Source organism: Chelonia mydas, chromosome 9 (genome assembly GCF_015237465.2).
Source record: "Chelonia mydas isolate rCheMyd1 chromosome 9, rCheMyd1.pri.v2, whole genome shotgun sequence".
Taxonomy (NCBI): Eukaryota; Metazoa; Chordata; order Testudines; family Cheloniidae; genus Chelonia; species Chelonia mydas.
In genome coordinates, this window is record NC_057855.1 from 71,418,667 (window position 1) to 71,434,870 (window position 16,204).

Sequence of the window (16,204 nt, forward strand, 5' to 3'; positions counted from 1 at the left end):
AGTGATTTCATCAGTGTCTCCCAACCTCCGTTCTTGCACCGGAGCCCTTGTTGTGTGTCCCACATTTGACTTAGTTTTTAAATTGTGGAGAGAGTTTGTCCTTGGTTGTTGGGGTTTTTTTTGTTTATATAAAGCTACGTAAATATACATGTAAAATAAATACTCCAAGAATAGTAATAAAACATAAAATGTGGAAAAATACAGATTTCTCTTTTGTTGCTTGGATACTAGCCAGATGATTGATTAATGAATAACTCCAAAGTGATTTGGATTTAGAAACCCAAAAGACTTGAAGTCTGTTCAAAACTGGTAATTAGTAAGTGAGATTCCATGTGCTTCATGGACTGCACTGTACAGTGGCCCCTCTAAGTAAACTTGTCAAATAGCAACCCCCAGCACTTTGCAAGTGAGCCATCTGGTCTTTCTGTAGAGGGATTGGGAGCACCTGAGTCTTTCTGCATCTATAGAAAGGGGATTCTCATGTGACTGCATTAGCATTGTAATAACCTTCTTCGAGGTCACACAGAATAGAGAGGTAAGATGCTGAAAGAATTTGGACATTGAGGGCAGGGGAATAGATCTTGGTTTATTACCTGAACCTGTTATGTCAAGAGAGTGAGATTATCTCAAGAGAAGAGCAGGATGAACAGCACAGATATTTGATGGAGAGATGGGTCTAGTGTGCTGAGGGCTAGGTAAGATTTTCTATTCCGCTTAAAAATGTCATTTCTCAGCTATTGAAAGGAACACATGACCTATATTGATGCAGCATCACCAAGAAAGGAGAGAGACTTGCTACTATGAGCAACACTGGGTCTTTTATATAAAACTACTTTAGGAAGAAAATGTCTTTTTGTCACTAGTACTGTTGGAAATACATACAAGTTAGGAATCACACAATTCTTGAAATACTGTTTAAAATTGCATAGAGACTTTCTTAGCAGAGAAAGTAAAATTTATTTTAATTCAGCATGCCATACTATAAACATAATTTTTGTGAATTGATTTGCAAGTTTAAAAACATTTTATTTTTATAAATAATCCCACGGTTGCTGAGTCTTAGAACTTTTCTACACAATATATAGTATAAAGCCTGTTAAAACAGCATATTGAAGAGTTCTGAAAATGCAACATTCCATTCCCAAAGTTGTCTACATATTCATAAAGCACATTTGTTACTATTTTACCCTGAATTTTTCTCAGAATGAAATGATGAGTTTTAAAGGCTAACATAGACACTACCCAAATATCATGTTTTACAGTATAGAACATTTTACATATATGATAACATTCCCTAATGTATAATTCCAGCACACAAAATTATCAGAAATGAAAAAAAAAAATCCTTCATATAAACTGGCACATGAAAGAGATGTAATGCAGTTGAATATTATGTGCTGTTTTTCAAGTGATCCTTTGATTCAGTGAAGTTTATCTTCATTCTTAGCATTCTAGATGGTTTCAGATAGAATGTAAACATGCTTATTTTAATGGTACATAATGTTACACAGTACACATGTTCTTTGACTACATTATTTTATACTGTACATGTGAGGAAGCTGGCACTCTTCAGCTGAGGTCATAGATTGTCATATCAATATGATATACATTTTTCCATTATGTAAGCTGTATTTGATGAATGTAATTACACTAACATTTTACCAGTGATAAGTCTAATGCATGCTGATTATTCCAAAAAAGCCAAATTTCTTTAAAATATATTGACAGATGGTTAGTGGGCAATAAACTGCCTGTGTGATCAGGGTGCTACTAGTGCATATCAATACATTATCAAATTACCAATTTTTAGATACTGCAAGTTACATTAGCAATCTTTTTTTTATAAATGAGATTTCATTTCAGTGGCAGAAACTTAATAAAAGAATGATTTGTTCAGACTTGGGCAGATATTTTAAAATATTAGAGAATTTAATCGTCTGAATTGCTAAAAATGATTATTCTGTCATATTGTTTAATAATGAAAGGTTAGACAGTATCACACTTATTAGTAACTAGGTTTTGTAATTTGGCATAGAATCAGTTCCACAATTTTCTGATATAATTTGCTTCTATATACTTTTTAAAAATCCACTAAATAGTCTCATTTGTGAAATTAGATGTCATTAAATGTAAACTTACTTTAAAGGAACTTTTACTGTGATTTTCAGTTGCCAGTGTTAGTTCTCAAACAGCCTTTTGCACAGTTACCTATCATTGAAGATTTATTTTATCCAGTGTCTGCTTTTCACTTACTTAAACACAAATTTCTTGTTTTCGAAACATATAAACATTGCTGCTGATATGGACAAGAAAATGTCTATTAAGTCTTATTCAGTGACACACATCTATCACTTTAGCTGCTGTTGCATATTATTAACAACAACAAGTAAAGTTTTATAATAGACTTGAACCATTTAAACATTATTATTGTATTACTGTGTATCAGGTGTAACAAAATATTGATATTTGCATATGATTCATGTTTTGCAAAAACCTGTCTGTGCAATGGAGATAAACTTCAGTTTTGTGCTCAAACCACGTAGTGGCTCAGATCTGAGTCTTCCTCCAGTAGAGAGCTGCGAGAATGTATGTAGTTTGTAGTATGTTCTGGAACTTGTTTCTTCTCCTCCTGTCACATGGTTTTTATGGAACTGTACTCAGGGTTTATTTCACACCAGGGACATCCATCATGGCAATTTCACCACAACAACACAAGCTCCAGCTCTTCCAATATTGACAGGGACTTCCTAAAAGGAGGAAACACATTTCTCTGTTTAGTTAACTTCACGTAATCTGTCACTCACAGATTCAAAGGAAAGCAGGGTTTTTTTTTCTAGTATGTAAAATCATTAAATATGTTTAAATAGAACTATGCAAAAGAGTGATTTAAAAAAAATGCAATGTTTGCTGTTAGCAGAATTTTAATGAACGCTGTCATGATTTCGTGGCCATATGGGGCTTTTCAGTTAGTGGAGAGAAAACTCAGTTTCTTGTGCTCCAGAAGCATGGGTCATGCTACCTACAGGAGAATCTCTGACAACAATAAGTAATAGGAGGTGGTCCAGAACACTGGTTCTCAACCAGTGGTATGTGTACCCTTGGGGGGTCACAGAGGTTTTCCAGGGGGTACATCAACTCATCTAGATATTTGATTAGTTTTACAACAGGCTACATAAATTCAGTACAAACTCAAATTTCATACAGATAATGACTTGTTTATACTGCTCTATATATTAAACACTGAAACGAAATAAATCAATTGGAATGTAAACATTATACTTACATAACTATATGGTAAAAATAAGATAGCATGCTATTACATAAAGTTGAGTAGATCTTAAAATACCTGCCAGTAGAGGGCGGTGGTGACAAACATTAGTCAAGGCAATACCAAATCTATGCAAATTTCAGTATTTTGATCAACATGTAAAATTCCACAGAAAGGGATCAATCTATGTGAAACTTTATTTTTAGGCAGAAAGAGAGAACCGAAAGAATCGGTAGGTTCATTATAAAGTGAAAGTATTTGCTTTGACCTTTCACTTCTACTTTCACTGTGGTTGACACATTATAGTAGGAGCAAATAGTCTTCATTGATTAGAGCTGCCTTTTTATTCGCGTTATCAAATTTTTACCTTTTTCTTGTATGTTCCAAAATCTTGTAGATTATTACAGCACATTAGAATTGTATAAAGTTGCATAGCTACAGTACACAATATGTAGTGGTGCAATACAGCTAAATGGTCAATTGTAACTGCAATCAAACAACTATATACTATCTACTTAAGGTGTTCTGCTCATCAGACTCTGAAAGTGGCTGTGCATCCACTAGCTTGGGAAGCGGGGATTGTGGCGTTTAACATTTGATCAAATACATCTCCGTAATAGTCTTATGTTCAACAGAGCATATCCTGGCCGTGGCATTATAAGTGTGATCAGAGCCCACAGTTGAGGACATTTTGCAAAATTACTGAAGCTTAAAGTGTGTTACTGTAAATTATTAACGTATGCTCTCAGTGTTAATTCCATCTTAATATAGTTTTTGTTTGGGAATTAAGTTGATGTCATATATGAGGCACTACCAATATTTTATACATACGCAAAATAATATCTTGATTTTATATGTCCCAGTGTACAGCATATATAAATTATTTGTTTTTAATGTACTCACCTCTACTGTCCCTGTAATAATTAGTGTAGTGTCAAGTTTTTAATTTATTTATATGACATTACCTCTGTCCATTCATTATTTTGTGCATCATATGACTCCACAGTGTCCAGGTAACTGTGTCCATCATAGCCTCCTATTGCATATAATCTGTCCCCAAGAGGACAGACGCCAACAGCATCACGTGGTACGCTTAAAGGTGCCACTGTTGTCCAGGTGTCAGTTTTAGGATCATATCTAGGATATTTTATGACCATGATTAGAAAAATAATTGGTCACAGGTAAGATAATGATTATAGCATTTTTAAATTCTAAACAGATTAGAATTCTAAATCAGATTAGATGAACTACAGTACAGAAGAAAATGAACCAATTCATGGACAATTACAGTTAACAGCAGAGAGAGACAGAAGTAAAATGGTTTAATATTTTATTTAGCCACTAGAGGACTCTTCAAGCACACACACAAAAAATCTTTTCTCATTTTACAGGATATAGTCACTGCCTGTCTATTCTCCTATCATCTTAGATACAATTATTTCATGCCGTATAATGTGAAGTGTGCAGCAATAATATTGTGACAGTAGCTTAATCAGATAAATTGCTGCAGATTTCAATGTATTCTTCTTCCTCTTTGCTCATAAAGCATGCAGCCACTATTTCAAGCCAGAGTTAACATTTAAAGTAAACTTCATTGCAAACGTGAAACATTTCTCATGTAGGTAATATTTATTTTGATTAAAATATTTATCTTTATAAAAGTCGACAACTCAAAATATATACAGTAAATTTAACATGAGTTTTCAGTTTGCTTCTGCCTATACAATCGCTTCAGGATACACTGGTATAAATTTCAATTCCCCTGGAGTTAAGTTATTCCAGATTTACATCAATATAACAGAAAGCAGAATTTAACCATTCTGTCTGTCCCCCCTGGTGTTTTGCATGTTCACCAGTGTTTCCCTTGCCTTTCTCAAAGCACCGAACTGCAGGAGACACCCAACAGTTCTCTCTGTACATACTGCCAATACTGCTAATTAAATGTCCAGACAAGTCACTGTTTAAGCAGGGTATGAGCATACTCTTTTCCTAGTTCATATTGCAAACTGGGATGGTGTGGGGGGTAGCACATAACATAACAATATTACTGTTTTTAAAAAGATGTGCTCAGTGTCTGCATTTTTCTGAGACTCTATACATCTGCTGGTAGCATCTCATATGCAAATATGCTTCAATAAGGTTCATTTTAAAATCTTTGCATAAAAGGGTTAATAATGAAAGCTTTTCTTCAATAAATGCATACAAACCCAGCAACTATCTTGTAATATCTTGTTGCTGTTCATACTTAGCTCATGGCTTTGAGGGTTTAAGTGGGACTTAAATGGTGCATAGGCCTCGTGTTGGGTATCTGGATAGGGATGAAGCTCACCTTTGAAGGACAGTAATTTAGGGAGGGAATATGCCAAATGAGATCAACTTAATGTGCTTCTGAAACAGCTTTGTAAAGGGATGAACAAGTCCTCCATTAGCCATGATAGTTTATACATGCAACCTAGGGGTTTGGTGAAAACATAATTCGTTCAATTGACCTTCTAGAAGTAACACATCAATAGGGCTGATAAAACCTTGCAGGATTCTACTGCTGCTGGGTACGGAAACCCAAACTTTCAGGTTCTGTTGATTTGTGTTCTATATGAACCCCGGCCTTCAAAAAAATCTATTTAAATTCAGCAGACCCTTAGCATTTTTATAATTTTACTTTTGTAATATATTTTGCAAATGTAATGTTCCAAGATAAGGGATTTCCATTGTTGTACTGTAAGTAAATTTGTTTCCAGAGATTTTAAAAAAATAAATAAAAATCCTTACCTTTCCACACAATCAGAAAGTCTAGAACAGTGGTTGGAAGCAGGTGCGTCATGACCTCCCACTGCATATAAAAATCCATTGTACGTTGCAACACCAACACCGCCTCGCCTCTTAGACATTGAAGCACACATACTCCATTTGTTAGTATGAGGATCAAAGCATTCCATGGATTTTAAGCAGGAGCTACCGTCCCGTCCACCAACAGCATATAATCTACAATAATCCACATAAGGATAAACCAGTGCTGTAAACATATGTTCTGTCTTCACTCATTCATTTTAATAGAGATCTTATTTGTTTATTTTAAAGCATTTTAAGTGAGGCTAATCTCACAGACTGAAATTTGGAACTAACTGTGCACTAGGGTTCTTTTCCATAATGCTTTTTGGAGAATATGATTCTAATCACAAAGGGAAAGAATGCTACCATATTTTTGCATGTCTCACTATTTAGTATAGAAAAGAAAAATAAGATTAAAGAGCCTTTTCACATATGAGCTATTCATTAAACATAATCTGAAGAGACAAAACAGGAAACAGGTAATCTTAAAAATAATATTGTTTTCCTACAGTATGCTACAAATGTTTATTTTTGGATGGTTGACTTGTTAAACAAGGTATTATTAAACAATGTTACTATTCCATTAATAATTTAAAACTTTATTAAACTGAATCTTATTTCAGTTAAATTATTTGACACATCATTCCCTGTGTCTGAAAGACCTCAAGGTAGATTTCAGCAGGGACCTGTTATATCATCCTTTCTATTAAACTTGTGTGAAGCTACTGGAGGACACAGTGATGTAGTTTGCACTGCCTTGCCATTAGTATTAAAAAGGCATTTTCCTTTCGGTAGTATGGTGTCTTTTTTTGTTTTTTCCAGTGCCTGGCTAACATTAGGACCTTGATTAAAATGACCTGACTGAAGTTCAATCCAGGTAAGACACAAATGATGCTGACTGGTTGGGAGCAGAGAGAATATGATGGGGATGGTGCTTGCTCCGTGACTCGGGATATTTTTCAGCCTTTTGTCAATAACTTTTATAAATCCTGGGACCCTCTGGATTTCCCAATGTTTCTTGGGGGTTGCTCCCAGGCAGCTGCAGTGGCTTGATGGTGATTAGTGTGAGAATTTATTTCAGATATGAACCTTATCTGTTATCCATGCCTCTTTCGGTTCCAGATTAGACTTGTACAATTTCTACTTGCAGATTACTCAGACATTATATCCGGTGCAGAAGGGGGCAGTGTATTAAATGGTACCTGAATGGGGAAAATTGAATGTGTTCTTGAAAGACTTCATGAGAGTCCTATTCTCTTTTAGATGTAGTTCTTCAAGGTCACGTTGATCTTTCAAACCTTGCATGATGTTTATCCTACACACCAGAGAAATCATCATCTATCTCCATGAAAACCATCTTTACAGGTGAAATCAGATGATATATTCCCACTAGAGCTGGTTAGGAAATGTTTGTTCAAACGAAACTTCTTACTCTCAGCCCCTAAATTTTAACATTTTGTATGCTGATGGCAGTTTCTTTGACTCTGGCACACTCTTCATGGGTTGGACCCTACGAAGCTCGAGTTTTTGAATTCAGGGCAATGGATAAAGCTCACTTCCCTGCACAGTTGTTTGGCTGAGGAGGTATATACCTGAATGATATTTTTTCTTAATGTAAGAATATATACCCAGGCGCAATGTGATGGGCATGTTTTAGAAATTAAATATAAGATGTACCTCTCCCTTTCTCTAAGGGAGAAAGACCAAATACCACTACAAACTGGTATTGTTCCTACATGTTTCCTTGGGCAAAACACATTGTATGTACTGAAACTCAATTAAAATGTTTTCTGGTGTAGTTAATAATTGATGGATAAATATTCTAATTTCAGTACCAGTGCTTTAAAAAAAATAGATCCTGGGGAAACAAGGGAGAAAGTTTTTAAAAGTCTACATGGAAGCCTTTCACCAAGTTGGAGGGCAGTAGTAGGAGCTAAATGAATCACACCTGATCTCATCATATCCCCTGTTGTGTAGTAGATTACCTCACAAAACTAACAGACATAATTTAGGTCAGGTTGGAGCCAGGCAGCCTGTTTCAGGAGTGCTTGAGGCCTGAGACAGCATGGGGCTGGATTTCCTCTTTAGCAAAGGGATTTCCTGCATATCAATGTAGAAGACACTAAGAGGAGTTTCTTGTAAAATTTATACTGAGGATGTCTGCAAGGTATTTCCTCTGTGATAAAATGGGCTTGAATAGCTAGTTCTACTTCTCTAAATGTTTTGAGTAAACATATACATGAAACTCTTTTCTTAAGGTCATATGCCAGCTTCATTCTGCCGTTGCATATTTTGGGTTATAATTTGCTTGAATCTGAAAGTTTTATATAAATGGATTTGGCAGCATGGGATGCAGAGGAGTGTGAGCCAGGGGACCTTGTCATGCTCATCCATGCCCCACAAAACATCATACTGAGAGGCTTCCAAAAGCAGCTGTGCCATTTCACCTGGTTTTCCAATTTCCTTCCTGACTGATGTGTGGGGAATGGAGGATAAAATTGATCCAACCATATACCAATTTAGGAATTGCTCCACCAATAGCTGAAATGCTGCAGCCCCTTATTAAATTGGAAAATAGAAGAAAATAAAGTGTGCCTCACTACACAACACTGGGAGGAGGGGCAATTTTTAGCCAAAGATGCATGGATAGAATGTTTACTTTTGTGCAAAGTTCCTGGGGATCTGTAGTGTCTCTGAAACATACACAGAACATCCATTTTAAATTCTCATCAGAAAGATCCAGGAACTATAAACTGCCTGGAACTCAATTAGTCTAGATTAGATGGAAGAAAAGACTATATAAACCCTGACAAGACTAAAAACTATGGCTCTGGGGAGATAAATTATTTCAAACCTGTGGTATCATTTCAAATTAGCATAACTATGAATAGCTAAAATACCATAAAGATACAATTTATGAAGGGAAAATTTGAAAGGATATTTACCACAATAATTTTTTGAGGTTGTGTGGTCTGTGATGATGTGTCTTTTTGCTATTCTACAATCTTAAATTCTCTTCAGAGAAGATGTTATTAAATATTAGAAGTAAATGGTCACACATACATAGCTGAGCAAAAGTAAGTAAACAACCCTCCAACCCACCCCCAGTCCTTCAGCTTGTCTGTTTACATACTTGCTATTTAATGCTGCAACCCCCACTGTGCTTCTAGGAGTTGACATGCTAGCAACATAATTCCATTGCCGTGCCTGGGGGTCCCATCTTTCTACTGTATTAAGATAACTCCATCCATCATGACCGCCAACAGCATACATTGGTCCTTCAAGCATTGCTACGCCTTTGAAAAATAGAATTAGGGACAAAATTAGATAGGTCTGACATCAGAACATTTCAGTAACTAATATTCATTGCCTGCTATAGTTATGGCTTTTCATTTCTCTAAAAATGTCTTTACAGAAAAATCATCTCATATAAATCTATATAAAATCTGCATGACACTGAGCAGAATGTAAGTCACAGACACTTAATGTGAATACGGTATTTCTGCTGGGAAAACACTGACTTTCGCTCAAAGATAAACAGGGAAGCAGTTTTAACATGGACACTCCCCGCTCCAGGGTTTGGCCATTTCCATTTGTACTGAACCCTTCAGGTTAGTAGTAGTAGTATTTATTAATATGTTTAGGAGTTGCACATAAGCTCATTGACACTATGCATTTAGGTACAGGAACAAGATCATTCAGCTACTATGGAGTCTTTGAGTTTTCTCATTTCCTTTTAGGGATGGATGGCCCTTCATATTGTTTAGTATACTTTATATTATGTTTAGTTTTTGTTGGTTTTGTTTGAATCTGGATGCCTAAAGTTAGGCTTCTAAATCCATATTTACAGGCCTAAATATAAATGGCCTGATTTTCAAAGACACAAAATCTAATTGAAGCTAATAGGAGCTATAGGTTCAAGACAGCTTTGAAAATCAGGCTGATTTAGGAACCGAACTATAAACATTCGGGTTTTAAAGTTATAGTTTATATATTGGGTGAATCCTCCCCATTGAAGTCAGTAGTAAAACTGTCATTGATTTAATTGTGGCTAGGATTTCACCTGTTTATGTAAGATAGATATATAGCTCCTACTTGTCTTATCAAAGCAAATAGTTGCAAAGTTGACAGACCTGAAAGAGAACTAAGCTGTGATGTCAGTACAGAGTACTTGGTGGAAAGGTATTACATGCCGGGAGACTGGGGTGATTGAATGGTTATGAATCTAATTTCATCAGTCATTTGACTTTTTAAATTATTATTCTTATTGTGTTTACTGTAATGATTATCTTTGTGAACAGCTTGAAGATTTTCATGAAATACTTGTTTCTAGAATTGTGTCCTTCTCAATTCACATGCTACAATTTATCCCAAAGAAGGATTTTCAGCCTTTTAAAATGCAGCTTATATTGAGCCACCCAGCCTTAAATTTGTCCCTGTTTTTGTTGTTCTGTAATGGGAACACACAATTGTATGTTTACTGTTGATTTCACATAGTTATCTAAAGATGTATAGAGGGATATAGTCCAAAGGTACATTAAGTTGTATGAGCTTTCTCTCAGTGGGATAATTGGTAAAGTAGAAGAATATTTTTCTAAATAGAATTGAAAGGACAAATTCATTGAATGTTGTAAAGTGTGTTGATTATAGGATGTAGGTGTTTGTAAATATATTATTCTTTGCACACTTATATTTAATTATATTTACCAGTGTTATAGGTCCTTGTTTTCAGACATGCTGAGCACTCCCAATGCTAATTGAAGTCAATGGCGGCATCTGCAAGGTCCATCATGTATTGCAAACGGATCCCTTAGATAGTCAATGGGATTTTAGAATTTCCTACTAATTTGTTACTTTTACCTTTGTATATATTTTTGCAAATGTTCAGAGCAAAATTAGCATTGAAAGGCCAGTGCAAGTTTGTTAGGATAATAACAAGGCAGGATTTTATAGCAGTGGGAAAGTAGCTGGATTTGAAAAATATCCTGAATAAACATTGCTTTGTATTGGTAAATATTTTAAAAAATTATGGCAACATTTAGCTTTTACATTTATCACTCTTAAAATCAGTAGTATTAATCTGTAAATGTGGTGCAATATGTATTGTACAGTAACTCTAACTCTTACCTAAGCCGTGTCTGTGAGTTGACATAGGAGGCATTATAGTCCAAACTTTGGTAGTTGGATTGAAACATTCAACTGTATTAGAGGTTTTCAGGCCATCTCTTCCTCCCACAATATAGAGCTTGTTGTCTATTACTGCTACTCCAAACTGCAATCGTCTACCATTCATGGTACCAATTTGTATCCAACTGTTTGTCCTAAGGTCATATTTCTCAATTGTTGTGGTACCTGTTAAAAGCATAATTATAAAAACTTTAAACTACATCAGAAGGTCCTTAGTGTTTAACATTCAGTAGTTTCTATTCCAAAACCCTCTCCACCCCCCAACGCATCCCCCGTCATGGATACCATTACTAAATTTGAAGGCTTTGACAATGCTATGCATTGACTCTTATTGAGATCTAGTTCTTAGGTTGAAAATGGGGGACTTACTGAGACAGCTGCATTAAATGCATTGGTATAGCATTGTCAGGCATATAAAAGTAAACCAAGCACTAGAGACTGCAGAATTAGATGTAAACAAATGTTTTGGCAACCGTTAACTTTGCAAAGTTGTTAAATTCATGAGTTATTTAGGTACTGTGAGGTTCTCTTCTGTTCATTTCCTTATGAATATGGTATCTGGGGGCACTGTGGTGCCTAGCAATATTCGTACTTAAATTGTTGCAACCATAAGAAAAATTGCAGATGCCATGTTTAAATATCTGCCCTTTAATATATTTATGAATGTATATGAGACCTGCACGTGCATCCAAAACAACGTTTGATATACTTTTTACTTTATTAAAAACAGACAAGGTAAAATTGTCTGGTTACCATGAATTCCAGCCATGTCATGGGCTTGAAATAATCCTATATCTGCAATAATACATGATCTGTATTTTCACTTTTCTTTTTACATTGCTGTGTTTTTTGTAATGCTTTGAGTGAAAGGGTCATTTCTACCTCTATTATTAGAACCCTGACTCCATGCCACTCAAAATTTACACTTTTCAAAGCAATGGCTCCTGTCAGTCATTCAGTAGTTGCTGTTGCTTCCATAATTGTTGATTTAACACATCGGGGAGGCGACTGCCCAATAACTAAGGTAGGCAGGCGGCGATTGTTAATCATACCTATGAGTCCAAAGATTCCTTCTAGCATGATTGGGTGGTTTCATTCACATGGTCCTGAAGGCAACCATATGGAAAAACAAATTGATTTTCTGCCTGTCCCCTAATGTGAATAAAATCTACTAATTTTGATAGAAGTGAAGGCAAGTACCACAAGCCCTGTAATTAGCGATTAAAGTATAGTTTATGGCACCAACACAACAGCAGGAAGAAACTGGAAAGAAGGTTTAGAATTTACTGCATAGTACTCTCACAAATCCAGTCAGGAGTGACTCCACACTGTGTTTAAGTATATTGAAATAACCAGAACAATATCTAATGTTCTCTTTTTATCTCCTTCTGGTGGCTGTTGCATGCTTTTCAAAATCTAATGACTCTTGAAATTAATCTGACTAATCCCTACTGCTCTGACTAACACCATGGAACACATCGCTGCCTACCAGACCCTGTTTGGATATACCGTTCCAGATACATTGGAGGAATAATGGGGCAATGGAACTAAAGAGATCAAGAAGTTTAAAATAACATTTTAAAATGGTTTGTCTTTTTATATTTTGGCCTCCTTCCTCCCCCCCGCTGATCTTGTCCCTTTTCCTAGTTTTAAACTTTCTTCCTCTTCCCTATTCTCTTCTTTTATTCTGAATTTGTATATCCCTTTCACTACCTCTTTCAATGCTCTCCATTTTGTTTGCCTATTTGCTACTCATTCCTTTGACCCCTCCCCATTTGCTCTGCTCTCCTAATGCGTGAGCTTTCCCAAAATCCTCCAGTCTGATTATTTCAAAAGATTTAAAGAAACATTCAACCCACTAATTTTAAAAGTAGGTGAAATTACATTAACTCTGTATGGTGACACCAGTCAGCTCTGTGTTTTTGGGGAACCAGGGCGCAGTATCTAGCCTGTTTGACTCATGAAAGACACACCACCCCACAAGTCTCTGATTGAACCAAACTGATCAGAGAAAAGGCTTGCAGAAAGCAGTGAAGGGCGTTGGGAGACATGCCTAGACCTCTCCTGACAAGGGTGACAAGATTAAGAAATCTCCATTAGCATACAGATTGAAGAACAGAGACCACTCCCCTAGCCTCATCTGCTTGAAAGATGGGACAGGGAGACATCTCCATTTGCATACAGAATGGAGAACAGAGAAGCGCACTGAACTCTGGTATCTGAAAAGCAGGGAAGCATTGCATCATGGGGGATCTCTGTTCCAGATGTTAATGAACCTACACCTGCACACACCCAGATCAGCAGTTATCAGGCCAATTCTAGTAATGAATCCTTGATTGATATTCAAAATACTGAAGCAGCCAAGTTGCACTGTGAGCTCCCTGGAAGAAAACACCACCCATAGCCAAGAGTGATCAGCTCCTATAGTCTAGCCTAAAGAAAACCCTTGAGTCATCAGTTTACCCATAAACAAAGCTAGTGTTCTCCTTGAATCATTGTTTCTCTACAAAAACCCCTACGTATGCCCAAGTAAGTGTTCTGATGCATGGGCCCAAACTCTGCATCAGTTCCACTGGGACTCCGTCTCCTGACTGATCGTGCTGGGGGCTCTGCCTTTCTCCAGCACTCAGGACACTGAGCTACCACCATCACCTGGGAACCTCGACCAGTTCAAGCCTCATGGAGTGGGTGAGATCTCTCTCTCTCTCTCTTTTCTTTTCTTTTTTCTACCTCAGGTATTAACCTTTAATAATATAACTGTTATGTTGGTTTAGGCTCTCCTTGTGTAGTTATCACTATTATTGAATAAATAACTTTTATGGCTAAGCTGGTTGATTCTTTCTCTCTCTCAACTTTACTCTTTTGTGTTTTTAGCTTCCCCCATTTACTCTGCAGCAACGCTTCTTTTACCTAAGCTAAAGATCCCTACAGTGCCCAAAATACTGTGGGGTTTGCTCATCAAGTGGGTTACTACCAGTACAATTGTGACGTGAAAGTGGGGATAGGGACATGTTAAACCTATGGCACATAAGAGTGGCAGCTGAAAGTGCTGCTTGGCCCAGCCTGATGAGACCAGGGGCATATAAGGATGACAGCTTGAAAATGCTGCTTGACCCAACCCATTGAGTATAGGGACATATAAGGGGGTCAGCTTGAGAGTGCTAATTGACCTGGTCTGCTCAGACTTGCTCTGTTTGTGTGTGTGTGTGTTCATCTGATTCTAGGGCTGGAGGATCCCAGTCCTGGGGAACCTAGGTCCTGCAAGATAGCTCCATTGGGAGGGGACTTGCAAAAGGAAGGAGTAGAGCTCCATATGAACACACAAGTGACATAAGCAGTACATTAATAGAATTAATAGAATAGACCCCCCGCCCCCCCAGAAGAGTAACCCTAATAAATGAGCATACCCCAAAGTAACGGGCACATCTGGTAACAGTGTATCTGTGCATACCAGCTGTAATTTTCAGAGAAGCCTACAGGAGTTAGGCACCCAGCACCCATTCAAATTCAATGGGATTTGGGAACCTAGACGCCTCTGAAAATTTCAGCAAATAAGCCTAGTTTTGATCTTCCTTTGAGCTGTTTCACAATATCTGCTGATAAATACGAATGGTACCACAGGTGGTTGTGGGGTTTTTTTGGTGGGTTTTTTTGGCGGGGATGGTGGGAGTGGGGGTTTTTTATTCTCCTCACAGAACTGCATTATTGGTAGAGGTGATAATTTACTCCCATTCCCCATGTTGTTGTACTAGTGTACAGTAGTTAGGTGTTGATTGATTTTATCTTACAAATCCAATGCAGGCTCAAGATGTGAGTCAGAGTGGTCATGGGAAAGTGGGGAAGTGAGGAAATACTGACTTCCTAACCATCAAAAGGCGAAAGTTCAAACAAATGGACTCTTTCCAAGATAATGAGTAAAAAGAGTCACTGATGGGAAGTACACATGTTCATAAAAAAAGTCCTTTCTTTTTATAGCTCTTGCTTGGAAAACAAATTGCCTTTTTTTTCCTTTGATGGGGGAAAAAAAAACCTAGTTTATCTTTAAGCTTACAGTTCTTGGTAGCAGATGATTTACAACAATATAATTTAGTTTGATGAAACTGACGTCAGGAAAGAGCCTCAGTTTCTTTCCTTTATCTAGTGATAGGTGTCGTCACGTGTGTTTCAGTTTTAAAAGATTGTAGAGTTGCAATTATTTCGGACTCTTCAGGGAACACAAATCAATCATGCTAACCATTTTTCTTGCTCTTCATAACACTAGCTGTTGTGGATATTTGATGTTTAGGAGGTGAGCTGTAATTTTTAAAGGAACTCAGTATACGTAATACTTTTAAAACATAAAAGTGGAATGGGCAACTGTCTTGAAATGCTATTAATATTCATTACATACAGCAAAATGTAATAAAGGAGCGAATCACTAGTCTTGAACCTAATTATAACATCCTATCTTGCTGCTTATTTTCTGAAGAGCAGGAGCTTTGTGACGTAACCCTATGACATTTTGGAATAATTGTATTTCCAGGCTCACATACTGTAGGTGTGAGGGTAAGATTCCTGCAGAACATTAATTAGTATGTTCCTTAATGTATGAACTATTCCATTTTTAAAGTGACATACATAAAAGTATTACAGTCCATATGAACTTGTACTTCCGGTCTCTTTTTAGTAATTTGAAAAGGCTTAGTCACAGAATGCTGTTGAATGACATTTCTATGTATAATTCTTAGTAAATCATTAAAGAATAGGATGCGGACTGTGAAAAGAAACTGCTAAGTGATATTTCCTTGATTTTTTGGTTGTGTACATGCCATTGTGACTGAACATGACTTCAGGTGTGAGAATGTGCTCACCACACTGTATGCTTTGGGTTCTTGTCCAGCTGGTTGGAAGAAAAGGGTTTGTTGCATCTTGAGGGGATCC

The 16,204-nt window shown here is 36.7% G+C and overlaps 1 protein-coding gene and 1 long non-coding RNA gene across 3 annotated transcripts in view; one reads left to right on the forward strand and one right to left on the reverse strand.

The window, feature by feature from the left end:
• Positions 1-16,204, forward strand: part of LOC122461604 — a 621,770-nt gene that overhangs the window by 97,916 nt on the left and 507,650 nt on the right. The window contains exons 2-3 of the long non-coding RNA XR_006283608.1: positions 6,920-6,974; positions 7,361-7,462. This is a non-coding gene — a long non-coding RNA (uncharacterized LOC122461604). The remainder of the gene's footprint in view (positions 1-6,919; positions 6,975-7,360; positions 7,463-16,204) is intronic.
• The window catches only part of KLHL4 (kelch like family member 4), a 77,434-nt gene continuing 62,030 nt past the window's right edge, over positions 801-16,204 (reverse strand). Inside the window, exons 7-11 of one of the 2 annotated variants that reach the window (XM_007059450.4) lie at positions 11,225-11,449; positions 9,231-9,393; positions 6,038-6,250; positions 4,234-4,405; positions 801-2,747 (exon numbers count right to left, since the gene is read on the reverse strand). In XM_007059450.4, coding sequence (XP_007059512.2) covers positions 2,688-2,747; positions 4,234-4,405; positions 6,038-6,250; positions 9,231-9,393; positions 11,225-11,449 — 833 coding nt within the window. In that variant the 3' untranslated portion in view covers positions 801-2,687. Of the gene's footprint in view, positions 2,748-4,233; positions 4,406-6,037; positions 6,251-7,299; positions 7,413-9,230; positions 9,394-11,224; positions 11,450-16,204 lie in introns of those variants that run through there. The other variant, XM_043522000.1, reaches the window with a different exon arrangement.